Source organism: Equus przewalskii, chromosome 3 (assembly GCF_037783145.1).
Source record: "Equus przewalskii isolate Varuska chromosome 3, EquPr2, whole genome shotgun sequence".
Classification (NCBI taxonomy): Eukaryota; Metazoa; Chordata; class Mammalia; order Perissodactyla; family Equidae; genus Equus; species Equus przewalskii.
The window spans coordinates 83,693,719-83,708,659 of NC_091833.1; the positions used below are offsets into that span (position 1 = coordinate 83,693,719).

Below are 14,941 nucleotides of genomic sequence, written 5' to 3' on the forward strand. Positions count from 1 at the left end.
TGTAATTTAGGGGCATTTTCAAGGGAAAATTTGGCTGGTTATCAGAAATTAACATTCCCCTGCTTTATATTTTAAGATCTTCTTCCAATCAGTGAAACGTCTTTTTAAATTACAGCACAGAATTGATAACATTTATATTATGCATATAATATTACCAGTTTCAGGGTCCTGGTTTATGTTATCTGTAAGGGACTTAGAATCCATCCTGGATCAGATATTATCCCCAATGTCCAGACTACAATTTTTACCCAGATGTTCTAAGGTCATGGGAAACTATGTTGCCTTTCTCCCAAGCTTTGGGGAACTAAGCAGTGTTTCAAGGAGACAGCCAATTGGGCAAGTTTAAATATTAGACCATCTGTTGCTAAGCCACCCCAATCACATACGTTCCCACACCATATGATATATTAAATTAAATAACTGTCTCGGAAAACATGAACTTTATGTTATATAAGTTAATATGAAAATGGGTTACAAACAATTTTATTCACAAGCATCTGTTGATCACTTTTTATGTGCCAGGCATTATATTAAGTGTTCAGATATATTGAATCATAATCTATACAAGCTTTCATTAATTTCTTTGGGTATTTAATTTCACAGAGTGTTACCAAGTGCCACCCTAATCTTTAATAGTCCTTCTGTAAAATTTATAATATAGGACAAGAACTCATATCACATTAAGATAATGAAATTGCCGGAATATGCTCTATAACATGCACATCAAGCACTGATACTCTCAATTTCCTAAATACCTCATTTGCCAAGTTTTTGGTTTCATAGCATCATTGAAATTCTGAAAACTGATATGTGAGATTTTGGGGTGAACTAGTTTGTATACTTTGCTTTCCAACTTTCCCAGATTCTCCAGCAGTTATTGAATTTGTGGATGGTCCTTGCTATCTTATATTCAGTCTTGTTACTACCAAAGTTGACCCTGCTCTGGCAGTGAACCATGTCTTACCTTGCAGGAGGCCCTTGGCTTGGCCTGTTTTTCACAAGACTGATGTGTGTAGCAAAACTTGCACAAATTTCACCAACATGAGGGTTTGATGGTGTGAAAGGGAAACCAAAATTCTTCCACTGATAGAGTATATATTATTTTCTTTCTTCTTTTTAGAGATTTTCCTTTTTTTGGCTAAAGAGATGCTTCATGGTCTTCACTTCATTTGCTAATGATTCTACTCAAGTGTTGAGTTCCAGCCTCCATTACAAGTCCTGTAATAAAATCTTTTAAAAGACATGTTATCTTACCTAATCCTCAAAACTAGTAGGTATTATAGAGGCTCTAGGGCTTTGTTGTACAATACAGCAGCCACGAGCCACACGCGGCTATTGAGCACATGAAACATGGCTAGTCCAAATCGAGATGTGTTTTAAGTGTAAAATATATACTGTATTTTGAAAACCTGGTATGGGAAAAATGTAAATTATGTCATTAGTAAATTTTTATATTGATTACATGTTGAAATGATAATATTCTGGATACATTGGGATAAATAAACTGTATTATTAAAGTAATTTTACCTATTTTATTTTTACTTTTTTAATGTGGCTACTAGAAAATTTAAAATTAGATATGTGGTTCAAATATTTTTGTGGGAGAGCACTGCCCTAAAAGCTGCAAAGCTTCTGATACGGGAAGGAATCTCAGTCTTTTTGCTTAGAATTACAAACACTTGAAGTTTATATTTTTAGAGGAGGGGTGTAAAACTTTCAATTGCCCTGAACAAGATAAACAGATATCAGGTGGGTTCCTGAAAATTAGTAGAGCGGTCAACCTTAGACAAAAGCAAGCTAAAAGGAATAATTAGATCACAGTCAAAAGACTTAACAAAGTTAAAAAAAAAAAAAAAAAAGAAAGAAAGGAAAGAACAGGACCAGGGTAAATTAGATCAATGAAATCATATCAGTGTCTAAGATGATAAAGTGCAATGAGAGAGGGACCACAATGGCTACAGACAGGGAAGGACATGCTGGTGTGGCTTAGGGATGTACATGATGGTGGGGCTGTGTGACCTCAGGCCCTAGGGGTGAGACAACTGGAAAGAAGGTAGGTAGAGTTATTACAATCAGTTATCTGCGTTGGTATCTCAGATCTATCTAGTTAGGAAGTGGCTCTGCTCTCATGCCTCAGAACAATGGTGTGAAACAGACATCATAAATACCGTGAACTCCATCAAACTTGAATGGTTCTGTTACTGGATGCATTGTCACAGTGAGAAGTCTGTGGTCTTTACTATTTCCACCAGACCCACGAGGAAACTGACGGTCAGAGGGGTTAAGCAATTTGCTCAAATCATGAAGCTAGTAAAAGACGACGTTAGATTTTAACCCAGTTCTGATTTTAAGTCTCATTGTTACCTTCTGTGTTCTTCCTCCCCTATCAAAGAAGATACAGTTTCTGCCTTTAAGTACCTCTCAGCCTAGTGAAGAAGTATTTATTGTTTTAAATTACAAATTATTTATTATAATCTGGACTCAATATGTCCTTTTTGGTTAGTTTGATGTTTCCTATGTTATTTTAAAATGCGCTCAGAATGTAAAGTGATCTAATGTAGTTCCTTGTCCAAGAAGTTTAATGTCTTGTTTTTGCATAGGAACAGATCTTAAGGACACGTCTTGGTGATTAAATTGGCATAGGGAACCAATTTGGCCTAGGGAAGTTTGTGGCTTAGAGTAAGGTGGTTCTGATTATAGTCTTTGGTGTTGATTGCTCAGTTCACTAGAATGATTGCTCCAATAGTGTCTCTTTCTTGCTTTCCCTTCTGCTTTAGATCTGAGTTTGTTGTAATCAGATTCTCACTTTTCCTGATTTTTATTGTGAAGGACCGATTTTTACCTATCTCTGCAATCTTATTGATTAGCCCAGTGTCTAGCACAGAGTTGATGCCTTGTCATCCATTCATGATATGAACACGTTTCTATGTAGTAAACATTTAACAAATAGAAATTGACTCTCTCTCATGGGCTAGGCAGGGCCCTGGGGATAGAATAGTATATATGGTTGTATGCCATTCTTGCAATCTGATAGGAGACAATGACACATCAGTGTGATAAACCTTGCCCATGTGTAAGCAAAGGGTGCCGTGGGAACACCTGGTTTGGTAAAAAGTTGAAAGATTTCCAGAGGAATTGCTATTTAAGCTGAGACCTCAGGGAAGAAGGCAAACAGAGGGAAAGGATTAGGGGACTGGTGGATAAGGAAAGGCATTCCTAGCAGAAAGAATGACAGCTAAAGACACTCTGGACTTGGAATTGTTCAGTTTGGAGTTTGGCTGGAGGGCATTGCCGGGAGAGGGGGTGAGAGTAAGAGGAGTGTGGGGAGAGAAGGGATAAGGGAGAAATGTTCAATCAACGTTGAAGGAATTATTTTAAAAAGCAATATACCACACAATGCAATTCATTAAGAATTTCTAAGATGACTTATTTAGAGTATACATTTTAGACCATTTTATCTTATAAGCATATTTTATGTAATTAAAAAAATTAAAATGGATTTCAACCTGATAATATGGGAGACCTCATATTCATAAATACATATGCATATGTATTATAAATCCACTTCATTATGATTCTATGGTCTGTACTATACTTATCGTTAGGGACATTTACCTCATGATAAATGGGCCTCATTAGTAGTGGTTTGAGGCATTATTATTTATTCATCTATAAAGGTTATGAAGCTTCTATTAATTCATTTTCCAGGAATAATTATTTTAAACTCCAAATGCTTTCTGATGAAGCTTTTATATGAAGAAGGTTAAAATAAATTCTACTTCTTAATTTGATCAGTTTATAAATTAGGAGGGAGGCAATAGGCTTGAATAACAGAATTGCATGAAGATACATATTGCAAACTCAATTTTAAGTCTTAGTCCTTTGGCAAAGATATTGTGTTCTTTCACTGGTCCATTAGGTTCTCTCAGTCTCTGGTAATTTAACTTCAAAACTGATATAACATTTTCTGTTGACGTGGCTTATAAGGATCAATGAATAAAATATAGTTTGCAATACTCCAAAGAATAATGTATTATTTATAAAAATTTGAAGTTACAACTGTTATCTCAAATCCAGTTCTTTTGTTTGTTTGTTTGTTTGGTGGATTCAAAGAGAAGGAATCCTAAGTAGGTGTTTAGAATTTTTTAAAAACATTAAAATCTGTACAGGGGCTGGCCGGTGGCACAGTGGTTAAGTTCGTGTGCTCTGCTTCACTTTAGCAGCCCCAGGTTTGCCGGCTGGGATCTTAGGCGTGGAACTACATACCACTCATCAAGCCATGCTATGGCAGCATCCCACACAGAAGAACAAGAAGGACTTACGACTAGGATATACAACTATGTACTGAGGCTTTGGAGAGAAAAAAAAAAGAGGAAGATTGGCAACAGATGTTAGCTCAGGGCCAATCTTCCTCACCAAACAAGCATAAAAAAACCCTGTACATTATTTTAATCTGTTAATGGATAAAGTTCATCTGTAATATTATTATGATAATTTTTGAAGCAAACTGCTTGGTGCCACAGTATACTCATTTCATTTTTGTTATTTATAAATCAATGATTCTTTACCTTTCTGAACCCAAAAGGATGCTCCAGGATGAAAGATTTCTCATTTGCATTTCTATCCTCACTCTCTATCACAAATAATGCTGATCCTGCAGACTATTCCTGAGCTATGTACAAATGGATATTAAGGTGAGCTTAAATTCACATAATTTTCATTTGTGACCTGACTCTTGGGGTTAGAAGACTAATAAAACATAAGCCACTTCTCTTGCCTTATGGAGTTGAAAGGGAAATGGAGAGATTAATGAAAGGACTGATCAGGATTGGAAACTAGGAATAAATAGAGTAAGTTTCCTCCCTGGATCCCACGCCTCCTCCATAAACATTTATTAAGGATCTACTACGAATCAAATACTGAAAAAGTCAAAGAAGAAAACAGTCACGTTACATACAATGCTTTATCAGTTTTGTGAACTGAAATCAGATTTTAGTTGTAAAGAATCTTCAACTATACGTAGCACATGAAGTTAAATATGCAATCATGACGTTTGATTGTAATAGAGCTTCGCGCATTTCCCTGTCACTTCAAAAACTATGGTAAAAGGACTACAAGAGCTTCACGCCCACGTGGTCTTCTTGCAATCACTGCTCGCACTCCAACATTTGCAGTAATTTCAGATTAGGAGCCTAGCATTTTTGTTATAATACAAACCTTCCGGCTCCCCACTCCTTTCCACCTTGATGTAAGCGTAAAAAAACAGTTTTACTGGGCGAACAGGGCCGAGGGAGGTAAGGAAGGAAGGGAGAGACGAAAGGAGGGAGGTATGGAGGGAGGGAAGGACGGAAGCAGGGAATGAAACGAATGGAGGAGAGATGCTGTCCTTTTTCCCATTTGTTTTCGGTTTCCTGCCCGCTTCTCCGCCAGCTGCCCAGTAGCATCTCCTCCTGGCTTGGTGCCCGGCCCCGCCCCCTAGCGTCGGAGCCAGGCAGCCAGGGGATGGCGCGTATCTCTTTAAATGACAGCTGTGGCTCGGGTCCCAGTACCCGGCTTGACGTCAGTGCCGCCTCCCAGGCTGCAAGGAGTAGTTAGCGCCGCCGTCCGCGCTCGGGGCTCGAGGCGCTCTCGCAAGCTGCCGGGGCGGCGAGTTTTCTTTGCTCCGGCCCCTCCTCCCGCCCTCCCCGCGGAGAGCCGAGCGCAGCCCGGGAGCCTCTTGCAAGTCTCTCTCACACTTCCCCGCCGTCGCCCCAGAGGAGCAGCCGCTCCTCCTCGCGCCGCCACCCCGCCGCCGCGCCCGCGGAGCTCCTCTCCCGCGCTTCACTCCCTCGATGGAGCCCGGGCGCCGCCGCCGCTGCCCCGAGCCCTGAACCGGGCCGCCCCGGCAGGAGGAACGTGCCGCCCGGCCCGAAGGTGCACCAGGCGCGCAGGGCGCGGGCTTCGGCAACGAGAAAGTGCTGCTCTCCCGGGTCACCTGGCCGGCGGCGGGGGGACCATGGCTTTGAAGGACACGGGCAGCGGCGGCAGCACCATCCTTCCCATTAGCGAGATGGTCTCCTCGTCCAGCTCGCCCGGCGCGCCGGCAGCCGCCGCCCCCGGGCCCTGCGTGCCCTCGCCCTTCCCCGAGGTGGTGGAGCTGAACGTGGGAGGCCAGGTCTATGTGACCAAGCACTCGACGCTGCTCAGCGTCCCGGACAGCACTCTGGCCAGTATGTTCTCGCCTTCTAGCCCCCGGGGCGGCGCCCGACGCCGGGGCGAACTGCCCAGGGACAGCCGGGCGCGCTTCTTCATCGACCGGGACGGCTTCCTCTTCAGGTACGTGCTGGATTATCTGCGGGACAAGCAGCTCGCGCTGCCCGAGCACTTCCCCGAGAAGGAGCGGCTCCTGCGCGAGGCCGAGTACTTCCAGCTCACCGACCTGGTTAAGCTGCTATCGCCCAAGGTCACCAAGCAGAACTCGCTCAACGACGAGGGCTGCCAGAGCGACTTGGAGGACAACGTCTCGCAGGGCAGCAGCGACGCGCTGCTGCTGCGCGGGGCGGCGGCCCCCGCGCCCTCGGGCCCCGGAGCGCACGGCGGCGGCGGTGGCGGCGGCGGCGCGCCGGACAAGCGCTCGGGCTTCCTCACGCTGGGCTACCGCGGCTCCTACACCACCGTGCGCGACAACCAGGCGGACGCCAAGTTCCGGCGTGTGGCGCGCATCATGGTGTGCGGGCGCATCGCGCTGGCCAAGGAGGTCTTCGGGGACACGCTCAACGAGAGCCGCGACCCCGACCGGCCGCCCGAGAAGTACACGTCCCGCTTCTACCTCAAGTTTACCTACTTGGAGCAGGCGTTCGATCGCCTGTCCGAGGCCGGCTTCCACATGGTGGCGTGTAACTCCTCGGGCACCGCCGCCTTCGTCAACCAGTACCGCGACGACAAGATCTGGAGCAGCTACACCGAGTACATCTTCTTCCGTAAGTTCGCGGGCTCCGCGTTTCCTCGTTCTCCCCGCCCCCTCGCCCACCCGCGGCGGGCTCGAGCCGGGCTGGAACCCGGAGCTGGCCGCTGTCCCGGGCCGGAGCTGGTTAACTAACGCGCGCAAGGGGCTCTCCGTGCACACATTGTTGACGCAGCAGATATGATTTACGGTTTCGCCCTTTGCCGCCTCCCTTTGACCTCCTTCTTCTCCAGCTCGGGAGCATGCAGTTCCCACGCAGTCCTCCTTAACTTTGTTGTTCTTGCCCTCTCGCCCCTCCCTGATCCTGGAGGCGCGGGGCACCCTTCTACTGCGGAGGGCGGGGAGGAGGCGAGAGACCAAGGCTGGGCGCAGAGGTCCTCTCCTCTCCGCCCGGCAGGAATCCTGGGGGTCAACTTGTGTGGCTTTCGGTGGTGTCCCTCCAAAGGGCAGCTTGGCATCCCGGCGTTGCGGGCGCCGCCGGGATTACCTGCTGTTGCGGCCGGTCAGACGCAGGAGCGTCCAATTACGAGTAGTTTCAGAAGGGGGCAACCAGAGAAGTGACGACTGTGTGTACTTCCTGAGCCCATGAGGGGGCCTGGGCGTGAGAGCGGCTGGTGGGAAAGGGGTCTCCATCGACCCGTAGAAACCTCAGATTTCCCCCCAGCCAGTTGTCATCTGCAAGTGCTAGGTGTTTTGGGCAGCGGAGGGTGCAGGGAACTAGAGTTTGGATGTATGAGCACTGCTGTCAGGCGTGGAGATTAGAGAGAGACATGGGGAGTGTGTGTGTGTGTGTATGTGTGTGATTGTGTTTCCTTTCTAAGCATCTCAAGTGCAAAAATGGGATTGAGTCCCCTTTCCCAGGGGGAATAAATGCAGTCATTTTCTGAAACTAGAGAAGGAGGGAGAGGATTTGGAAAGTATTTCGCATGATGCTTTTTGTAGGGCGCTTCAGGAGGGGGCTCTGTGGCTCAAGTCCAAGAACTCCACCAAATATCACTGGGGCTTGGGGGATGGGGAGGCGGGGCGGGCGCAATTTTCAGTGACGTTTATCAAGTGAGGAGGGCGACAACTAGAGGGCTGTTTGGACAAACGAAAAACCAGCTGGGATGGCAGCAAGAACATCATTTGGCAAACTTTTTTTTTTTTTTTTTTGGCAGGACACGTGATGCTTTGAAAGTTGCCTGTTTGTTTGAGAGTAGCACTGACAGCCTATGATAGAAAGAGAACAGCTTTAATTTTATTTATTTATTTTGGTAATTCAGTCGCTGTTTGGGAACTAGACAAGTTTTAGCGCTTTATTTTGACTGGAGAAGTGGAAAGGATTTCTTGCACAGGTGCCATCCTGACAGAAGGGCGGCTCATTGTTGTTCGTTCTAGTAACCTTCGAACCAGGGTGACAAAAACACAGCACACTGGATCTTAGAGTTAGATTCTCTTTTTTGATAGTGCTGGATTTCCTGAGAAAACCATTTCAACAGAGAAGCAAAGAAAGTGTCCACTGAAGTGGTAGATAAAAACATAATTGTCTTAATTATATCAGTGTTATTTGTTACACAGTAAAAAGATTGCTAGAAAAGCCACCAAAAGGAAGATAATATGTTATTGCTTATAGTATAAAATTGTGATCTCTTCAATGTATATTAAATAATTAAGCTATTTTTTAGTATCATTCTTTACATTTTATCTCTTATCAATGGGATCTTTATTAATGTTTTAGATTTTAAACATTTATGTCATTTCAACATGGATATATTTCCAAGCATTTCAGAAGATGAGATGAAATGAACTTTTGACTTTCTTGTGGTTAGTGATTTTTGTTAGAGAACATATAAGCATAAGTGTTCTGCAGTTAAGGTTCTTGCATTTTGGAATCTTTCAGAGTTTTGGTCTTTTTTTTTTCCCCCTAGAAAGTTGTGAACTTAAAAATGTGTATTACTTTGATTATGAGGTGACAATACAGGTTGTCTTGAAATTATGAAAATATGCTCTTAAAAATATATTGAAGTTGGAAGCTCAGTCAATTTAACTAATAAGATAATTTGAGAGATATTTGGAATTCAGAATATTTCACTTCTGGAGCTAGAAGACGTGTTAAACAACATAAAATAATTAATATTGTGAATAGCCATTTGCAGAGACTCACATACTTAATGAGCTCTGAGATTCATTCATAAAAATCCCAGAAATCTAAGGAAGAAACTCATAGCCTTCTTCATTGATTATCCTGTGGGGGGAAATAGGCAATTTCAGATTAAACGTTATTCTTTTGAAGTGGTATTCTACTCATTGACTAACCAAATGTAGTTGCCATTTTTTGTTTAGGTTGTAAAATTTATCTTGAATACTATTCTACATACATTTATTTTGTGTTTTGTATAGGTTGCAGCATATTTTCACAAATTATTTTGGATAGGATTCCTTAAAATATTGGTGAATAAAAATAATACTGTAAAATTTTTGTATTTCCATCCTATTCAGTTTAGGTAATGACATAAGTATAGAGAGTATAATTATCTTATTTAGCAACTCTATTTAAAAAGAGTGTCAGTGTTATTCATCAAAACAAAATTATTGGATGAACTTGTTTGTCCCCTGTGTTTCAGATGCAGAAGAGGGCCTTGTTGTCTTTTATTTCTCCCTTTGACAGTTCTTTCAACAAATGAAAGAATTGCTGCTCTAAAAAGCATAGAATTGTAGTTTATACACTTGAACATCAATTTCAGCTCCTCATTCCCCTCATGCCCCTTTACCCTGGTTTCCATATAGATGGGAAGAGAGGGGCAGATGGTTCAGTAATCTCAGACACTCCTGTTTGCCAAACGTGTGATCTTAGTTAAATTATTTACTTTCTCTGTGTCTCAGTGTCCTCACCTGTATAATGGGGGGTATTATATTACCAATTTTATAGGATAAATGTAAAGTGTTTAGACCAGTGCTTGACCTATAATAAAAGCTTAACAAATGTTAGCTGTTACAATTATAAGTAATATAGTACAGACTTTATTATTTTTGTCAATATTAAATTTTAATTTTTTTATAGTAAGTATAGTTGATTTAATTGTAAAGTTAATTAGAAAATTATTTTGCAATTAAGTGATTACATAATAAACTTTCAGAAGTTTGAAACAACCAATTTAATAACCATCTTCTTTCCTGGAACTTGGATTTTTCACACCAAGTTCAAATCACCTGGGTTTACCAGTCATACTCCAGTTAGTTTTTTGGGATTAACTCCAGCAGAACTCTTTTCTGATTCAGGGCCAAGAAGTATTTTAACACTCTCTACTAGGACTTGAAACTTTGGCAATATTTTCCAACAAACACTCAACTAGATTCATATCTCCTTAAGTGCTTGTATCCAAGTCATTGGGTTCTAATGCTCAAGGTTATATATAGGCTATTAAACATTAATGCCAGCTTCATTTGGCGACATGGGCACTTTTATTTATTCTCAGTCTTAACTCATTATTTTATCAAGTCTTTTAGACTTTAGACATTAGTACATAAGCATATACTAGTACTATTAAATTCCATATTACTCTTCTAATAGTGAAGATGGATTGTCCTTTCTTGAAGGCAAACAGAGTGATTTATTGTGCTTTCTGTTTTTCATGGGGTGTCTTTTAAGTGTAGTTGTGGCTGTTTTAGCAGGATCTAGAAGCAAAAAAAGGCATTTTATGTTGGCATTGTATTACATAGACAATAGGTAGTTATATGCTTGGAATGTTGTATGTGGAGACTACCCATAGTTAAAGTTAGCATTATATATCTCCTTTATTTCTCATAGTCGGTGAGTTTACAGAAAGATAGTACTGATTTATTGTTCATTTCTTATAGTGCTTTGAGTTTTGTACTCCATGTGTTTGGTATATCCTTTTTTCGTTGTGATGTATGAGAGTGCCAGATTTAGGAATTAATGCTATTCCTGAACTGGGCTGTGAAATCTAATTTGTCTTAATGGATTTTATATCCACTTCTTCAAATTCATTCTGATTTATTTCGCTGTTTTGGGTTGAAGAAATCTAGTTGAGTTGAACACGTTCAAACAGCTATTCAATCCCATGTTAGCAGGCCTGTTGGGTTAAAAGCTTTCTAAGAAACATCTTTAAAAGTTGATCTGTCTTGATGCATACCTTTAAAATTGTATATTGTTTTCTAGTTTAAAAATACTTCTACTTGTATCACCAAACACAGTTTTATGGAACAGAATTTTGTTAATTATTTCTTTTTTAAGATGGTTCTTTTCTTCTTGAAGATTTACTAGTTGTTTTTATAATTATAAGGGGAAAATTTCTTCTGCAACCACATGGCTGGATGACTTTTGAAACAGTGGGGAAAAAATAAAAGGAATGGATAAAGTTTTAAAACACCAAGATTCTGATTTCGTGCAAACAGTTGCAGTAATAAAGGAGAGAGACATTTACAGAAACCTTGGAGTGCAAAAAGTTTGGAGGCTGTGCTGTGGCGTTGGCTGCTGTTTAAGGGCATTAAACTTCGATGTCTGCAATAGCACTGGCTCTAAACTTGATCTTTTTTCTAGGGTTATGGCTTTAGCTTTCCCCGCCACCCTTTCTACATCTTCTTGTTGCTCAACTGTTATGCAGTTAATGAAGCTGAAAGACTGAATGGCATTACAAGACTTATTTGGCAAAGTTCTTTCTCTTTTATAGCTTAGAGTGCTGGAACTCAGAATTTGTGTGTATGTGGGTGAGTGTGTGAGTAAGCCTTAGTTAGAAAGAAAAAAATAATCTCTTTGACAAAAAGAAATAATCTGTATGAAATTATCATCAATTATTATCTATTCTATTGTCATAAATTATTAGTTGACATTAGTAAAAAATGGGAAAATTATTGCCCACTTGTCATTTCAAAACTAACCCTTTTTTTATTAGGAAAGTAATAACATGCAGTTTTAGTAATATTAAAAAAGTAAAATTTAAAAAATCACCACCAGTAACTGCTAATAAAATCTTGATTCATTTCCTTTCAGTCTTTTTTTCTGTGCAAATGTAGATGACCAATATATTTGTTAAAATTTTGGTTACACTATGTACATAGTTTGTATGCTGTCTGCTTGGTTTTATACATTTAATACATTGAAACATTTAATGACATTTTTCCCCATGACATTAAAATTTTTATTGACGTCTTAGATACTGAAAGGATAACACATATCCTTTGCCACAGACAGTATTATAAATAAATATTGGTGTTGAATATTTTCCCTGTAGGTTTAGGAAAAAAGTTGATTTTTTCAAATACAAAATGTATAATAAAATGAACATTTACTATGTGCCTAAATTTGTTTTGTGTTTTATATACGTTACTTTGTTTACTTCTCATAACATTCCTTGACCTTGGCATTAGTTCCCTAGTACATCAGTGAGGAAACTGTGACGTGGAGAGGTTTAGTAACATCCTTGGGGCCTAGAGCTGGTCTGGGGCAGAGCTGGAATTTGAAAAGTTCTCTCTTACTCCAAAGCCCTTCCTCTGAAACCTTTAAAAATGCCTGTTTGGGGTCCACCTGTGGACTAGTGGTTAAGTTAGAGGTGCTCCACTTTGGCAGCCCTGCTTGGGTTCCTGGGTGTGGATCTACAACAGATTGTGGGTGGCCATATTATGGCAGCAACCCACATATAAAACAGAAGAGGATTGGCACAGATGTTAGCTCAGGGGAATCTTCCTGTAGCAAAAAGAGGAAGATAGGCAACAGGTGTTAGCTCAGGGCAACTCTTCCTCAAAAAAAAAAAAAAAAAGAAAAATAATGCCTGTTTCATGTAGTCAATTGAAAGATATATTTCAATGTCTACAGATTACTTAGAACTTAGCTGTATAAGCAAAAAAGGGTGGTATGAACTGTATATGAATGAACCTAGTATTTCTTAATCTATGTAAAATTTCCATAAGAATGCCATAAATGTTTTGTCTTTACTTGATGAGAAGGTTAATTTTTATTGATTAAGGCTATCATACTCTTAAATATTTTTAAAGTTAAAGAAAATAAACCATTTGACTCAATTTAGTGCATTTTTGGGTAAACAAGTAATATTTATAGGTTTAATAAACTGACAGATTTTTTTTTCTTTTTCTTTTTTAATTTTTTTTTTGAGGAAGATTAGCCCTGAGCTATCTGCTGCCAATCCTCCTCTTTTTTTGCTGAGGACCACTGGCCCTGAGCTAACATCCATGCCAATCTTCCTCTACTTTATACGTGGGATGCCTACCACAACATGGCTTTTGCCAAGCCGTGCCATGTCCGCACCTGGGATCTGAACCGGCTGACACCGGGCCACCGAGAAGCGGAACGTGAGAACTTAACCACTGTGCCACTGGGTCGGTCCCTAAACTGACAAATTTAAACAGTGTTGAGGTAGTCATATACTCCTGCAGAAAATTAACTTTTATCTTGTGTAATAAAACACATTTTATGTGTTCTTAGAAAGTGGCAAGTGAAGAGGCTATTTGAGTTGAAGTCCATTTTGTTAATTATATTTAGTTTATTGGTCCTAAATATTGGTTAATGCCATTAAGTTATATACTTGGTATAATTAGGTTCAAAAAAGTATCAAATACCTGTTGGATATTGGGATTGGCTCTTGGTATTTTTGAAGCTTTAAAGTATTGTGGAGATATAATCACCCTTCAAGCTGTATTTAATTACAGATATCATTTGTAAAGCCTCTTTTGAATTGATTTCAGGGTATTTAAGTGAACTGTCAACATTTAGCAGCCACAATCCTGCTAGTGGCCTCCCTAATCGAGTTCATTCTTTGAGTAGTGGGAGACTACCGCCCCAGGGGTTTTGCAAGGACTTGCCTAAAGATGGGAATACCTCTCTTCACAGGATTTCAGAATCACTCCAGTAGGTAGCTTAAATGCTTCATAAGTTCTAAGGGTGATGGTGAACGTCCAGCTGTTGACTTGAATATCGACGTCCTGTGCCTGTCATCTGTGTACTTCTCATCATTTGTTTCTGCAAGTGAGCGTTTCATGAAACCTAATTATCCTACAAGGTTAGTTGTATTTTGCACTTTCAAAAACAAAAATATATGAAGTATTTTTTGCTGAGCTTTTCTAACCCATGGGATATTAACTACTAGTCTCATAGCCATGTAATCCCGAGTGACCCCTTGCAATAGAATCCTTCTACACTTAGCCTCTGTGCTTCTCTATCTTTTCATAGTACACTAGGTAGAGGGCCTTCATTGTATTTCCTACAATATGTAATTCTCTCTCTTTTTTTTTTTCTTGATGTAACTTACCTTTTTTCCCCAGCTTTATTGAGATATAATTGACCTATAACATTGTGTAAGTTTAAGGTGTACAACATGATGTTTTGATACATTTGTATATTGTGGTGGTTACCACTATAGCCTTAGCTAACACCTCCATCATGTTACATAATTACCATTTCTTTTTGGTGGTGAGAAATGTTTTACTCTCTTAGCAGCTTCCAAGAATATAGTATAGTATTAACTGTAGTCACAATGTTGTGCATTAGATCCCCAGAAATTATTCATCTTCCAACTGCAAGTTTGTGCCCTTTGACCAGCATCTCCCCATTACCCCCATGCTCCCCATTCCCTGGTAACCACCATTCTTACTCTCTGTTTCTACAAGGTCAACTTTTTCAGATTTCATGTATAAGTGATATCATACAGTATTTGTTTTTCTCTGATTTATTTCACTTAGCATAATGCCCTCAAGGTCCATCCATGTTGTTGCAAATGGCAGGATTTCCTTGCTTCTTATGACTGAATAATATTCCATTGTATACATGTGTACCACTTCTTCTGTATCCATTCATCCATTGGTGGATGCTTAGGTTGTTTCCCTATCTTGGCTACTGTGAATAATGCTGCAATGAACATGGGAGTGCAGATATCTGTTTGAGCTACTGTTTTCATTTCCTTTGGCTATGTCTACTCACAAGTGGGATTGCTGGATCACGTAATTATCTCTTTTCATGTTGATCTTCCTCATCAGCCTACTCTCTCC

The 14,941-nt window shown here is 40.5% G+C and overlaps 1 protein-coding gene across 2 annotated transcripts in view; it reads left to right on the forward strand.

Annotated features, from left to right (window-relative positions):
* Window positions 1-1,107: 1,107 nt before the first annotated feature.
* Window positions 1,108-14,941, forward strand: part of KCTD8 (potassium channel tetramerization domain containing 8) — a 255,296-nt gene continuing 241,462 nt past the window's right edge. For both annotated transcript variants that reach the window (XM_070612922.1, XM_070612923.1), the window contains exon 1: window positions 1,108-6,959. In XM_070612922.1, coding sequence (XP_070469023.1) covers window positions 5,522-6,959 — 1,438 coding nt within the window. In that variant the 5' untranslated portion in view covers window positions 1,108-5,521. The remainder of the gene's footprint in view (window positions 6,960-14,941) is intronic.